Source organism: Medicago truncatula, chromosome 7, assembly GCF_003473485.1.
Source record: "Medicago truncatula cultivar Jemalong A17 chromosome 7, MtrunA17r5.0-ANR, whole genome shotgun sequence".
Taxonomy (NCBI): domain Eukaryota; kingdom Viridiplantae; phylum Streptophyta; class Magnoliopsida; order Fabales; family Fabaceae; genus Medicago; species Medicago truncatula.
The window spans coordinates 41,214,544-41,230,205 of NC_053048.1; the positions used below are offsets into that span (position 1 = coordinate 41,214,544).

At 31.7% G+C, this 15,662-nt stretch overlaps 2 protein-coding genes across 2 annotated transcripts; both read left to right on the forward strand.

The window, feature by feature from the left end:
- The first annotated feature begins 1,184 nt into the window (after nt 1–1,184).
- LOC11413291 (alpha-L-arabinofuranosidase 1) lies at nt 1,185–7,293 on the forward strand. The gene is made up of 18 exons (XM_003624813.4): nt 1,185–1,380; nt 1,675–1,880; nt 2,202–2,256; nt 2,379–2,578; nt 2,807–2,928; nt 3,022–3,175; nt 3,727–3,796; nt 4,272–4,417; nt 4,536–4,581; nt 4,677–4,729; nt 4,823–4,967; nt 5,133–5,251; nt 5,370–5,441; nt 5,521–5,624; nt 5,936–5,992; nt 6,151–6,349; nt 6,716–6,862; nt 7,000–7,293. Exons 2-18 carry the CDS (start codon nt 1,701–1,703, stop codon nt 7,147–7,149), a joined length of 2,019 nt encoding a protein of 672 aa, XP_003624861.1. The 5' UTR covers nt 1,185–1,380; nt 1,675–1,700; the 3' UTR covers nt 7,150–7,293.
- A 142-nt stretch (nt 7,294–7,435) lies between these two features.
- LOC11433786 (alpha-L-arabinofuranosidase 1) lies at nt 7,436–14,792 on the forward strand. Its single transcript, XM_003624814.3, has 17 exons — nt 7,436–8,461; nt 8,623–8,677; nt 9,018–9,214; nt 10,108–10,232; nt 10,419–10,569; nt 10,697–10,766; nt 10,918–11,063; nt 11,157–11,202; nt 11,302–11,354; nt 11,463–11,607; nt 12,126–12,244; nt 12,377–12,454; nt 12,571–12,677; nt 13,449–13,505; nt 13,730–13,928; nt 14,392–14,532; nt 14,623–14,792. The coding sequence occupies exons 1-17, from the start codon at nt 8,294–8,296 to the stop codon at nt 14,713–14,715; spliced, it is 1,950 nt and encodes a 649-aa protein (XP_003624862.2). The 5' UTR covers nt 7,436–8,293; the 3' UTR covers nt 14,716–14,792.
- The last annotated feature ends 870 nt before the right edge of the window (nt 14,793–15,662 follow it).

Here is a 15,662-nt window from a genome sequence, read left to right on the forward strand (position 1 = left end):
ATCCAAATATGAAGAGTGAAATAAGAGGCATTTGCTAAAGGTCAATTTATCATATCATACTCACGTCGATCTCGATCTTTTCTTGTTCATATATACCTTCACTTCATCATCTTTGGAATATCTATCTATATTTATCGTAGAGAGATCATTGCTTTATGAGTGGAGTCTGTCCAAGTTTGATATACATACCTTCAAAGCAATAAAAAATAACAACTTTAGTCACACTATATACATTGTTGTAATCTTTTTAATGCTGGATTACGATCACTTGCAGTACTCTCAAAGAAGACCCTTCTTTTGTACCATTTTTTTTTTACTATATAGGAATGAAACATTGTACCATGCGTGGTGTTAATTATTGACTGTTCACTCGACAATTATAAGAACGAGACAATACAAGCACTCTTGTAAGTTTCAATTTTGGAAACAATTGCATCAAACTCCACTTTTAGTTTATCAATACTTAATTTTTATACAGATTTTATACACTCTCCTTATCGTAATCTAAAATTACACACATGATTAATTGACGTGTTGATAGTGTAAAACTACAAATGGAGTAATTTTAAAACTTTTTTTTAAGAGTTTGGTTTCAAAACTATGTTCATTCAATAAATAATGTATTCAGTCTATATATAGGTCAGATATATTAGTTATTGAATGAACTTAAAAAATTACTTTTTGCTTATAAATGTGACCAGAGTGAATATCATAATAATGAGTATCTTTGTATACTTATCTCAGTTGATTGGAATAATACATAATACATACAAAATCTGAGATTTGAATTCCGGACACTACAAAAAAAATAATGAGTAATAAAATTTCATTTTAAAAACATCTAACATTATTAAATTCTCAAAACTGAATTCAAAGTTAAAATCTCAAATTAAGTTGAAACATATATTTTATCATCTCATCCAATGTGTTTTTTAATTTAATTATCATCTGATTTAGGTGTTTTTGAATATAATCATAATATTAACATGACTTCCAATGATATAGAAAAAAACAAAACTTATCCTAAAAAAATAAACACAAATAATTGTTTATTTTGATGTACTTATCTGTTTAGTTACTGACACGCACAAATGTGATTGCGTCAAAGCTAGACGGCCAAAAACAGAACAAAAATGGGTCCCACAAACACAACACAAAGAAGGAAAAAAAATCTTAAACCAAACACATTCATCATTCCTAACTCACTTTCACTATTTTCAACCAACCGTAGAAGCAAACCCAAATCCAAACCCAACATCACTCTTATCTTCACTTTTCCTTCATAATTCACACCAATTCAATCTTTGTTACTCTATAAATTCAACCAAATTCATTACTCACTCCCTCAACTTTTCACCTCATAATAATATATACATACTTGTGAGTCTTTTTCTACTTAGTAATTATATTTATGATTCATTTTTCTTACATGGTTTTCTTAACTTTCCTGTTTCAATCTTTTACATACCTTGTGACTGAAATTTCAGCTGAAAATAGACCATAGCAAAAAAAAAGGTGTCGGTTATTAATATTATTGTCATATTGTAACATTATTAAGCGGTGGTGACACATAATACACTAGTGTTAGTTAACTTGTTTGTTACATATGTTTCCTTTTAACTTTGTTTAGTATTCTATTTAAATTTCCATTACATTTTGTTGTTGTGACTGCAGATAGATTGAATGTTGTGAAGAGAGAAATGGGTTTTTCAAAGGATTCATGCTGTGTTTTTATGCTGCAACTGTTGATTGTGGTTTACCTTGTGGTTCAATGCTTTGATGTGCAAGTGCAGGCTGATTTGAATGCTACACTGGTTGTAGATGCTTCTCAGGCATCTGGAAGACGAATACCGGAGACTCTTTTTGGAATATTTTTTGAGGTGAGAATTATAAAATTAGTATCTTGCAATTCAGAAATGTTGTTGATGATATTCGCTGCAGAAGGATCCGCGACACTCTAAGTAGATTAGAATAAACGAAAATAGTACATAAGACTACAAGACCGGAGGGACATAAAGCCTGACCCAGTTGTTATATGGTTTATGAGTACTAAGTTATTATATGAATGAAAAGGCTATAACATAGAACTTGGTATTATAGAAAATTAGATTTTATTATAGGCGTGCATGTTTGTATTTGAGTCGGCCTGCCTCACAATCGAAATAGCAGACAATGACGAATTTCTTGAATTTGATCTACAGGAGATCAATCATGCTGGAGCTGGGGGATTGTGGGCTGAGCTTGTGAGCAACAGAGGTCACTTTCATATTCTCTTAAATTTTAAATGAAAATGAACGGTTTATTGTTTACCTTGCTGTTCATGATTTAAAGCTTACTGTTTTCTAGTGTAACTGAATCATCGATAATTCTTGTGACAGGATTTGAAGCTGGAGGCCCTAACATTCCGTCGAATATTGATCCTTGGTCAATTATTGGAAATGCAACATATATTAATGTTGAAACCGATCGTACATCCTGCTTTGAACGTAATAAGGTTGCACTTCGATTGGAGGTGTTATGTGACGGTACCTGCCCCACTGATGGTGTTGGCGTTTATAACCCTGGTTTCTGGGGCATGGTGAGACTAATTGATAGCCTTGCATCAATTCGATCTTAAATTCAATGTGCATGTATTTCCTGAACTTCAAAATTAAATAATGAATAACATTAATCCAATTCATAAAGTCTGTCATTTAATTTTAATTATTAGGTTATGAATTTTGTTAGATCCTTGTCTGATCACTTTCATTTTGAGTTTTTTTTTAAGTCCTTAGCTGCGGATATGCTTACTAATATAATCTTTCAGAATATTGAGCAAGGGAAGAAATACAAAGTTGTCTTCTATGCTCGTTCAACAGGACCACTTAATCTAAAAGTTTCGTTGACTGGATCTAACGGTGTGGGAAGCCTTGCTTCAACCGTGATCACGTGAGCTCTTCAAACCGGATCTAATGGCGCGTAATTTTTTTAATCCCAATTATCTTTTGCATCAATTAGTGATACTGATAATTGACCTTGCAGGGGTTCTGCATCCGATTTTTCAAACTGGACAAAGGTGGAGACTGTATTGGAGGCCAAGGCAACAAATCCAAACTCGAGACTTCAATTAACAACAACTACAAAGGGTGTGATATGGTTGGACCAAGTGTCTGCTATGCCACTGGACACATATAAGGTTGGCCTATATTTTGAATTTGATTACTTTTACCAGATGACATGATATTTTGAGCCAAAAATTAATAGAATTTTTTCTTCGTGAGTTTGAATAAAATGTTAATTTTCACCCGTGCTAGTTGTGCAAATAGATTGTCAATAACAAACATTAATGTTTCTTAGTAAAATTAACTTTGTTTATTCAAAAGGACTTGTGGTGGTAAGGGTAGGGATGGTAAATTATTTGTTCTCTTGGTTCGTTGGTTCATGTCTCTTCTTTATTTCTGTATATATTTTTATGTTCACGTTATCCTTAAATATAGCATGTTTGGTCTTCATACTTTGCAATGATTGCATATCTTTTAATATTCATGATATAGAATACTGTTTGTAAAGACTTGTATCTTAGCAGTTTATGTAAGTTATTCTTTGTAAATTACCTTATTTACAAATGAAGTATTTTAACCAAGGATATGTAATGTCATTAACTTTTGATATCCGATGTCAATGTTAGTAATACTGCATTGTCCTCCCCTATCCTTATTAATAATATTCATCCTTAACTTGGCACAGGGACATGGTTTCCGAAGTGATCTTCTTCAAATGCTGGTAGATTTGAAACCAAGTTTTATCAGATTTCCGGGTATGCATAACGTAATTTTTATCTCTAGTATAACATGTCGATTTTATTTCACTTTCAGCTATTTGAGGAATTATGGATTTTTAATATTTGAATTTGTGTTTTGTTGTTTTCTGTGGTACTTTATTCGGTTATGTTTTAGTTGTTACTTTCTAAGCTGGCTCCACATTCCTAAACTACTTATGCCTTATACTATAAATTATAAGTATATGTTCTGTTTATCTGGTTATATGGATGTTTTCTATTTGTTTAGAACTGTGATTTGGCATTTCTCATAGTTATTTATTTATTTATTAATGAAGCACAGACAATTGAAATCTAGACAAAATTTTAACATGTACCTTTAATTCTTCAGTACATATTTTAAAGTAAACACGATTTAGTAATCTTGTAGTCCAGTTCACTCTTCTAGTTTTCGTATGAGCAGACTACTTACAGATCAGATAACTTTTTAGAATGTTGGTTTGCATTGCATTAGGTGGTTGTTTTGTCGAAGGAGATTATTTAAGGAATGCATTTCGATGGAAAGCGGCTGTTGGACCTTGGGAGGAGAGACCAGGGCACTTCGGTGATGTATGGAAGTACTGGACTGATGATGGACTTGGCTATTATGAGTTTCTCCAAGTAAGTGCCTCTTTCCGAATATTGATTTCGAAGATTCTGATGTTCGTATGTAGTTAAAAGTGGTCTCAGTTTGTGCTATGCAAGTAACATAATATATATTATTATTGTTGTTAAACAGTTATCAGAGGATTTGGGTGCTTTGCCGATATGGGTATTTAATAATGGTATGTTTCTGTTTAACTCTGTTGACTAAGTTTGTTTCTAACAAAGTAAATTAGTAAATTTGTGTTTGTTTTCTAATTGAGATGTTTCATTGTAGGTGTCAGCCATAACGATGAAGTTGATACGTCCGCTGTCTTACCTTTTGTACAAGTACATATCTCAATCTTCATTTTTATCTATATTAATTTCTGTCTTTTTCTGTTAATGAAAATTGGTTTAAGAATCTTGAAATCTTGATTATAGGAAGCCCTTGATGGACTTGAGTTTGCGAGAGGTGATCCGACTTCAAAATGGGGTTCCATGAGAGCTGCAATGGGACACCCGGAGCCATTTAACCTAAAATATGTTGCCGTTGGAAATGAGGATTGTGGAAAAAAGAACTATCGTGGTATGCATGTTTTTCTTATGCATTTCTTTAGAAGATAATGTGACTGTTCTTTGTTAACATACATTAGCACTTCGGATTAAATTCTGGATTTTGTTTTTTCTTCTTCTAATTGAATCATAATAACACGACACATTTCTTTTTCTGTTAAATCTTTTGACTGACCAGGAAACTACCTGAGATTCTATGATGCAATCAGACGTGCTTATCCAGATATCCAAATTATCTCAAACTGTGATGGTTCTTCAAGACCTCTAGATCACCCTGCTGATATGTATGATTATCATGTAATATATCTTATCACTGTTTCTTTGATTACCGACTTCAATGGAGTACTGTTTTTCAATTCAGATACAGATGAACACATCCACTTGCAGTATCTTATCTCACCGTTTTTTTCTTCAGATTTATACAAATGCAAATGACATGTTTTCTAGATCTACAACATTTAATCGAGTAACACGAAGTGGTCCAAAGGTTTTATCTTGAACCCCTCTCTATTTTAATTGTTTATTGGCATTTGCTTTTGTCCTCAATCTGGTTGAACACTTTACAGGCATTTGTAAGTGAGTATGCTGTAACCGGAAATGATGCCGGGCAAGGAAGTCTTTTGGCAGCCCTTGCCGAAGCTGGATTCCTTATTGGACTGGAAAAGAACAGGTTTACTGCAGTTTCTTATAATTTTTTAATTCATTATTTATGCAGGAGGTAGACACCGTTTCCCATGTGGAATATGAAAACCATTTAGAAGAGATTTTTATGACATTAGGCTACATCAGTTACAACCCTTATAATCTCCACAACATACTTGGCATATATATATCATACTCTAAATAATACACATTGTATTTAACAGAAAGATGGTTTGTGTTTTCGATCACAGAATTGATTATATCGGCATGAGATATTCATAAGGTTCACTAAGCACGGCACGCATCCTTTTAATATTTTCTTTTTTCATTTCGGTGCAGTGATATTGTCCATATGGCGAGTTACGCTCCACTTTTTGTAAATGCCAATGATAGGAGGTAATTTCTTCTGATTTTACTTGGAAATTTCTATTAAGTTCTAAGTAAACTGTACCTTGATTTAGTACCCTCTCGTTTAAATAGGTAAGTAAATCATGGAAGAATTGTACCTTCTCGATGGCCAAATTAATTAATATTTTGTCAATTTATTTCTTAAGGTGGAACCCGGATGCAATTGTATTCAACTCTTTTCAGCTCTATGGAACTCCTAGCTACTGGATGCAATTATTTTTCTCAGAGTCAAATGGAGCAACACTTCTGAATTCATCACTACAAACTACGGCTTCGAATTCACTAGTCGCATCAGCAATTACTTGGCAAAATTCTGTAGATAAGAAAAATTACATAAGAATAAAGGTAAGAAAAACAACTTTGCATTAGTTACACATTTCTGAGTCATCTTATATACTTTCTGAAATAGAGAATCAAGCTTTATTTTCTTTTATAGTTAATGACATAAAGTTGCCTGCACTAAGGTTTTATATTGTTCTCACTATTTGTTTCCTATATTTTTTCTGTAAGCTGGTGTTACTATGAAATGTTAGGTTTTAATAAATTTATAATCCATGTTTATTTGTGATTTATGTTGATGTGTGATTGGAGAACAGTAAAATCAGCAGATAAGGACCTGCGCCTAATTTTTGTCGATTAATAAACAGATTTGTTGTGTCATAAATGCTTTCATTAGCACTGTCATCACCCTAAAACAATTAACTTTTGCAGGCTGTGAACTTCGGTACCAGCGCCGTGAACCTCAAGATTTCTTTCAATGGATTGGACCCAAATTCATTGCAGTCATCTGGTTCAACAAAGACTGTGCTTACATCTACAAATTTAATGGATGAGAATTCTTTCTCACAGCCAAAAAAGGTACCTTAAATTTCAGTCTTTCCAAACTTGTAATTTGCAATTGAGCCAATTAGTTCCTCTACTTTGGATCAAAGATTTAAAATTGTGGAACCATGCTACATTAGCTTAAGCTTTTGTTGATTTCAATGTTGATACAGGTGATTCCAATCCAGAGTCTACTTCAAAGTGTTGGGAAGGACATGAATGTAATAGTCCCACCACATTCATTCACATCATTTGATTTGTTGAAAGAATCCAGTAATCTGAAGATGTTAGAGAGTGATTCTTCCTCATGGTCTTCTATTTAAAGTGATGATAAATTAAACCAACATAATAAAGGGTTGTAGTTGGTTATGTAATTTAAAAATGCTCCCTGTAAATAATATGTAGAATTGTGATATGAAATTCTTAATATTATTCCGAAGTTGTCAAGTTCCATCGTCGTTGACCAATTCTAACTCTTCTATGACCTTCGTGGATCTTAGTAGACTTAAGAAAATTAATCTAGCTTGTATTTTTCTGTTGATAACTCGGCTAACCTTCATTCAGTTACTTGGACATCGACTAAATCAGTCTAATTAGGCTAATGACCACTTTCGGCTAACAATATTGATTATTTTTAAGTGTAAACTAAAAGTAACATATTTGTAAGAGTGTTTAAAAAAAAAAAGGTGGGAGATTTTTTTTTTTTTTTGTCAAAGTAGCATGATGGCTAGATATTCACTCTTTAAGTTGAATAAGAGAATTATGAGTTCGAACCTCGGCTCATACATATCGCAATATTCTTATCAATTTAGCTATGCTCACGGATACATCCGTAAGAGAATTCTAGTAATACTCTTTTAAAATACTTGATCATTTATGTACCAAAAAACATTATTTGTTACTTATTAGTTAATTTTTCATTTTGAAAAGCCAGTACATTTTTATTTCTTAAAGAAGACAATATATACATAAGTTGTCAATTTATAAGGCGAGCGTGTAAACTATAATATATATATTTTTAAATATAGATCAATTAAAGAATATGTTGAATAGCTAGTGTGTAAATAAAGTGTTGTTATCATTTTTTTACTACCAATGTTAGCATTTTAATTTTTTGATTTACTATTACTAGAATAGAACTTGGCTGTAACATGATCCTTAGAATCCTTCAACAAAAAAAAAAAATGATCCTTAGAAAACTGTAACATTTTGATCCATAGAAAGCAAATGTGCTAATGACTCGGGTCTTCGCTTATTTTTAGTCACATTTATCTATTTTTTGACATTAATAGCACAAAGTGTGTCTTATAAATACAAACCAAAATTAAAAGACAAGAAAGAAAAATACCACAACACAACACAATAAAATTGGTGTCTCTCAAAAACAAAAAACAAAAAAACACAGAAATTGGAGGGTTTACTTGTAGAATTAGTTGTTTAGTTTGGTAGGAAAAAAAGGAAAAACAAATGGTTTTCTCAAAATCATGTTGTAGTTTTTTTAGGCTCTGCCTAATTATAGTGTCATTTGTTGCATTTCAATGTAATGCTGATGGCAACCAAACCTCAACTCTAGTTGTAAATGCTGGATCAGCTGGAAGGCCAATTCCTAACACCCTTTTTGGAATATCTCTTGAGGTAGGAAATTATTATGCTCATATCTTCAAAATTAAATATACTAAAGCTTTTAAATTCATGCTAATTTAAGGTTTATGAACCATTTTAAATAATTGATTTCTTCATGGTTAGATAGAATAATTTAGATGTTTATTTGTATTTAAATATTTTTTATTTTACAGGAGGTCAACCGTGCTGGTACTGGGGGAATATGGTCTGAACTTGTGAGCAACAGAGGTCATTAATTTCCATTTTCTCTAAAACTTCTAAAAAATAAGGGTCATGCTAACCGGTGTCCTGAGGGCAGTAGTTAAAGATTTATTAAGTTATTATTAAAAAATGAAACTTTTTTGACTTTTAATGGATTGATTACACAATTTTTAATGCAATAACTATTATATAATTTCCTTTTTTAGTATCCTGAACCAGTTCTTGGGGACACTGGTTAGCATTTCCCTTTATTTTAACATAATGGACACCGATACTTCTTAGAGAGTTACCAATCAGTCACATTAATTTCACACAATTGATGATTTTAATTATGCATAGTGTTCAAATATATGAATTTGTGTTTTAGGGTTTGAAGCCGGAGGAACTCAGGTTCCATCAAATTTTGACCCTTGGGCCATAGTTGGAACAGAAGCAGATATTCATGTAGTGACTGAGCTTAGTTCTAGCTTTGAACGCAATAAGGTTGCATTGAGAATTGATGTGCTATGTGATAATTGCCCAGTTGATGGTGTTGGAATTTCTAACCCAGGTTTTAAGGGCATGGTAAGAATTAAAAAAAAAAACTTACGCAAACTCCTTAATTTGGGATCGTTGATATCGTGAAAAATTATGCTTAATTATGACCTATCAAGTATTGTTGACACATACATGAACATTATAAACATCATGAATAATTTAACATATAGAAATGATTAATGTAACAACATCCATTGGTGTCATATTTATGTCGGACATTAAACAAGCCTTTAGTTTAAAGTGATTGATATTCGGGCTTTTTTTTTTTTACTATCTTTTAAAATTTAGGCAACAATGATATTTGAACATAATTTATTATAATATATTTACATTTTTTTTTATCAAAATTACGATACTAAAATTTTAATATTTTCAATCATTATTTAGTGATGCACTTGATTTTCTAAAATCTAAAAGAAATAGAGAACTTCTATATCATAGTTTAAGGGACTTTGTCTAATACGCATAAATAAAATAAGGGTTAATAGTGTTTTAACCCCCTATAATTTAGGTCATTTTCGGGTTTTTCATTATGTAATTTTTTTTATTTTTTTTTATTTTCATCCTTGTAATTTGAAGATTTCAGGTTTTGGACCTTCATGAATTTTGATAGTACAAAATTGACAATATGACAGGGGGTTAAAACGAAATTTGCTCAAATTAACACGGGGTAAACCAAAATTTGCTCAAATTACAAGGGGGTAAACCAAAATTTTATCAAATTACTAGGGGCGAAATTTGCCATGAAGGTCCAAAACCAAAAAATCTTCAAATTATAAGGACGAAAACCAAACAAAAAATTTCACAGGGTGGAAAATAAAAAATGACCTAAATTACAAAGGGGTAAAGCACTATTAACCCATAAAATAATATTGCACCATATACATGTGTGTTTTTCATATTATGATACATTGTTTCAGAATATTGTGCAAGGGAAGCAATACAAGGTAGCACTCAATTATCGTTCGTCAGGACCACAAGATATGACAATTTCATTCAGAGATGCAAAAAGTGGAGGAATATTGGGTTCTAGCCAAATCATAAAGTGAGCACTATATCCTAGAGAGATATATGATCATAGACATAATAATTGTCTTTTTTTTTCTGCGTATTCCACCTATATACACCACTCTTTGTGATGTTGTTTATATTCTGCCGGCCTCTGTTCGTCTTGTGCAAAGATTTGGTTAGTAATAAAATTTTGTCGTTAACAAAAAAATTGATTTTGCAGACGTAATAAAAAGGTTGCAAAGTGGAAAAAAATGGAGACCATAATAACAGCCAGTGCATCAAGTTCAAATGCAAGTCTTACCTTAAGAACAACGAAAAAAGGAACCATATGGTTAGACCAAGTATCAGCTATGCCTCAAGACACATATAAGGTATATGAGTTGAATATTAGAAACTATTTCACTTTTCTAACTGGTATCACTACTATACTCTTTAATATTTAATCAGAAACTATTGGCAATGCTTATTTTAATTTCAAATTTGCCTTGGTATAAATAGGGACATGGTTTCCGAAGCGACTTGGTTGAAATGATAATGCAGTTGAAACCAGCCTTTTTTAGATTTCCAGGTATGTATAACATTTTCTGGCTTATTAAGCATGCTATAGTAATCTAAGAGAAAACATATTAATACTAATACAAATTTAATTTGACACGTTGTTACTAAATCATTCAATAAACTCAAAATTCCAATAATGCAATTTTTTTTCTTTTCAAAAGGTGGTAATTTTCTTCGAGGAGGAGCATTGATGAACGCATTTCGGTGGAAAGATACGGTTGGACCTCAAGAACAAAGACCCGGACACTTTAATGATGTTTGGAATTATTGGACAGACGAGGGATTTGGTTATTACGAGGGTCTTCAAGTAGGTTTATTTATTCACATTTTAATATAAATTTAATTAATAAAATTATTTTGCTGTAGATTTCAATACTGATACACTATTTTTCTTCTGCAGCTAGCTGAGGACATTGGTGCAACGCCTGTATGGGTCATCAACAACGGTATATTTTACATTATCACTATTTGTTTTTGCTACAATTGTTTTAAAAAAAGTGATTGTTAAATTTGTCCTTTCATGTGTGTTTAATTTTACTATACAGGCCTCAGTGAGACTGATAGTGTTGATACAAGTGCCATCTCACCTTTTGTGCAAGTATATTTTCTTACTCTTATTTGTTTCCCATCCCATTAAGATGTTGGTTTTTCTATTCTTTTTGAAACACTTGATAGTATATTTAATTTTGCATAACTGAATTTGTAGGAAGCACTTGATAGTATTGAGTTTGCTAGAGGTCCATCCACTTCAAAATGGGGAGCCATTAGAGCATCTATGGGACACCCAGAGCCTTTTGTCCTAAAATATATTGCTCTTGGTAGCAATAATTGTGGGATGAAAAATTACCTTGGTATTCTTTCTCTTTTCCTCATATCTAGGAACTATGTGATTTAATTATTTAATTTCCTTCTTCTTCTATTTTCTTTTTTATATATTAGGGCATCTTTTTTTTTTTGAAGGAATATATTAGGGCATCTTTAATTTCCTTCTTCTTCTTTTATAAATTGTAGTTGCTAAACTCCTTTTTATTGACTCTCTCTATTATTTCAAATCAAGTTCAGCAACTACAGAATTTGTTTCTGTCATAATGCATCTCTTTTAAAACTTACAACTTAAAATAATGTAACTCATGAAGTTATATTTTAGTAGTAAGAACTAATTGCTTGTATAAAAAATTATTGTGACTTCGTGCTAGACTTCATCTTCAACAACTGATTCTTAAGTTTAAGAACCTTGTAAATAACCCTGGTTAGAGATTTTCTTAATTTTATGTTGATGACAAAAAAATTTCTCCAAATATTTGTTAAGTGGTAAATAAAATCAAATATTTAATCTGACCTTTTTTAAAACAAAATCTTTATTGATTAGGAAATTACTTGGCCTTCCACAAAGCAATACGGCAATCTTATCCAGATATTCAAATTATTTCAAATTGTGATGCTCATGAGAAGCCGCTAGATCACCCAGCCGATCTGTATGAATATAAAGTAAATATCCTATCTCTAAAAAATTATAACCTTAACAATTTCATGTTTCACTTTCTTAGATAAACAATTATGTATATAATTTGGTTTCCAATTTTTACATATATCTCTCTAATACTCTAAATTTCTTACCAGAATTATCCTAAAGATGATGCTCGAGCTATGTTTAATCTTGGTGTTAATTTTGATAAGTCACCACGCAATGGACCAAAGGTTTTGTATTCATTCTCATGAAGCTCTCTTCTTTTTGTATCAAAATATTTGTTTATATTGTGTAAGAATTTGGTTGTTAAGTTAACGCTTGGAAAATTGGAATGTCCTATATATAGGCTTTTGTGAGTGAATATGCTCTAATAGGAGACAAGCAAGCTAAGTTTGGAACCATTTTGGCTGGTGTGGCTGAAGCTGGATTCCTTATTGGATTAGAAAGAAATAGGTCAGACTACACCTTTCTATTGATCCTTGCATTGCAAGCTTTTAATCTTGCTTTCAATTTTTGAAATTGACCATGTATTTTGCATCTCAAACTATGATGATGGGTTGGAGAAAAATAATTTTATAAATGACTTTAGAAATTTGAATTACATATCTCAGAAAATGTCATTATATGTTTGGTCTATCTATTTAATAAGACAAATTGATTTTAAAGGTATATAATTGATTTTGACATATTTGGATATCTTTAGTAGAACTGATTTTGACTCTATAATTGATTTTAATTTGAAGTTAAAATTTGAAGCTTTTGCCTCAACAAATGGTTTTTTTTGCCTCACATTTATCTTTCAATTCATTTGTGCATGTATCCAAACATAAATTACTTTACATTCAACTCACTCGATAAAATTTTTTACAACATCAACTTTGAAGGGACGGAAACTAGCTTTTGAGAGGTTACATTATGTTTTATGTCAAACTTCTTTTTGAGTAAAAACATCAATACACCAAAAGTAACTGAATTATGCCCAAATCAATGTTAATAATGTTTTTTTTTTTTTTTTTTTATCAAAATCACATTTTCTCACCCCAAACAGATGTACTCGAATAGTAAATCACTTCTTCCAAGAAAGCTCATGCTTGCTGTTTATGTTTACAAAAATAGCACAATGAATGGTTCATCTATGAGAGTAAATTACTTTTTTTTTTTTTTTTTTGTTTAAATTATGTACAATTTTATACTCACCGATATATGTTTCCATTTCTAATGCAGTGATCATGTTGCAATGGCTTCTTATGCACCACTTTTGGTAAATGCAAATGATAGAAAGTATGTCTTTCTATTTCCTTTTAACTGTCATGTTCCATTCATAAAGTAACTGAATATAGGAGTATGATTCAGGGTTTGGTTTGGTTCAGTTCAACAGTTCGGTTTGGTTTTTTGGTTTTTTTACCTACCCCTAAGTATGAACATGCTAAGGGGAACTGCATGAATAAGATTTAAGATAAACTATTATTGCATGATGATAACATTGAGATGTGCAATTTTTGTAGTTGGAGCCCAGATGCAATTGTCTTTGACAGCGATCAATCGTATGGAACTCCTAGCTATTGGACGCAGGTTCTGTTTAAAGAGTCAAATGGAGCAACTTTTATCAACTCACAACTTCAAACACCTGATCCCGGAATGCTGGCTGCATCTGCAATTCTTTGCAAAAATCCTCAAAATAATGACACTCACTTAAAAATAAAGGTAACAAATACATACTCTTTACTATAGTTATCTGTTAATTTGTTTTGCTAAGGAGTTATATTATACATATGTAAAATTTACAGGAGAAAACTAGGTCTTGTTTGCATTAAAAACTTCATTTAGTACTTATAGCATGAACACTTGTCGTATAAGGGCTTATGTATACGTTATTCCTCTAACAAACGATAAAATAAAGTTAAATTGTTTGCATATAAGCTGTAAACTATTTTCATAAGCTATTTTGAAGAGCTCAGAAAAATAGCGTGAAAACAAGTCATAAACATGTCATAAATAACCTATTTCCATAAGTTTTCTCAAACGCCAATAAATAAGCTCAAACTAATCAACCCAAACACGCTCTTAGAATATAATTTGTAAATTTTTGTCTTAGTAGATTTCCTACTTGTCAATTGTTACAAATTCAATATTGTCTCATGATGGTGAAACACAATTGATTCTTCAGATTGCAAACCTAGGGAACAACCAAGTGAATCTCAAGATTTCTCTTCAAGGATATGTGAGCAAAAACCTAGCTGGGTCAACAAAGACCGTTCTCGCGTCTCAAAATATACTTGATGAGAATAGCTTCACAGAACCAAAAAAGGTTCATATATTTCCTTTGTTATAAATTTGTTACAAAAATAAAAAGACCAGTGCATGGATCTAATATCTAGTTATTTGTTTATGTATGCAGATAGCACCACAACAAAGTCCACTTCAGAATCCTGGCAATGAGATGAATGTCATAATCCCTCCAATTTCATTAACAGTACTTGATATCTTTTAATAATGATGATACCCTTGAGATATAAATAAGCAGAGAATATAAGGGTTGAGTTTTTTGGAGTAATATTCTCATAGTTTGTTATTGTAATCTATTTTCAAATTCAAATTCAAATTGTAAATCCTAATCCAATATGTTTACTGTAACAAACCGTAGATTTTATCTAAACTTTTGTAATCTATATGTTGATGTACTTTGAATGTAATCAATGAACTGAATCATTTATATTCATGGTATCAACCTTCTAATTCTTTTAATTGCAAATTGATACCATGACTTCCTCAAGAAATGACTTTATCCATTATCCTGCATCATACAAGAAATGTAACTCTCTTCTTATTGCAAGAGATTTGGAGGGATATATTAGTGGTAACAAACCCTGCACACCACCAACTGTTCCAGATGGTGACTCCTCCTTTACGATTTCTTCATATTATATTTGGATTCTTCATAGTCTATATTTTGCACATCTTGGATCGTGTGACGCTGAAGCCAGTGTTTTCATGGAAGCAACAAGCACCTCTTGCGATGCATGATATGCACTAGAATGCGTGGCTTCCAGTCACTCACACTCCAAGATTATGTCTTTGAAGGAAAGACTCAACTCTTCTTCCATAGGTGCATCCTCGGTCAATATCTCCAACATTAATTCGGATGTGACCTACAAAATAAAAAATGATTATAAAAATTGTGACGTGACATTGTCACTGCCGTTAAGAGGATTTATCCACCTCATAAGTGCGAGTCCCCCAAAATATACAACATGATCTTCCTGAGTGATGTCACTATGTCGTGTTGTATGATGTGTTTTAGAATTTTTTTATGCATTTTCGATAAGTCTTAAGTAGTTTTAGACAGTTTGGAGATGAAAATATCAAGAAAATCAAGGTTCCTGGTCCAGAACAATCGTGCCACGATTTTGTGACTTTGAGCAAATTTTATCAAGTTTT

What these genes read in the sequence shown, in the direction of transcription:
- LOC11413291 (XM_003624813.4), top strand. Translation starts at nt 1,701, where the DNA reads ATGGGTTTTTCAAAGGATTCATGCTGTGTTTTTATGCTGCAACTGTTG. An exon ending in TGAGCTTGTGAGCAACAGAG is followed by an intron (nt 2,257 to 2,378) that starts GTCACTTTCATA and finishes TTCTTGTGACAG; the next exon opens with GATTTGAAGCTGGAGGCCCT. An exon ending in GCTATTATGAGTTTCTCCAA is followed by an intron (nt 4,418 to 4,535) that starts GTAAGTGCCTCT and finishes GTTGTTAAACAG; the next exon opens with TTATCAGAGGATTTGGGTGC.
- LOC11433786 (XM_003624814.3), top strand. Translation starts at nt 8,294, where the DNA reads ATGGTTTTCTCAAAATCATGTTGTAGTTTTTTTAGGCTCTGCCTAATT. An exon ending in GGTTCTAGCCAAATCATAAA is followed by an intron (nt 10,233 to 10,418) that starts GTGAGCACTATA and finishes TTGATTTTGCAG; the next exon opens with ACGTAATAAAAAGGTTGCAA. An exon ending in TGGGATGAAAAATTACCTTG is followed by an intron (nt 11,608 to 12,125) that starts GTATTCTTTCTC and finishes TTTATTGATTAG; the next exon opens with GAAATTACTTGGCCTTCCAC.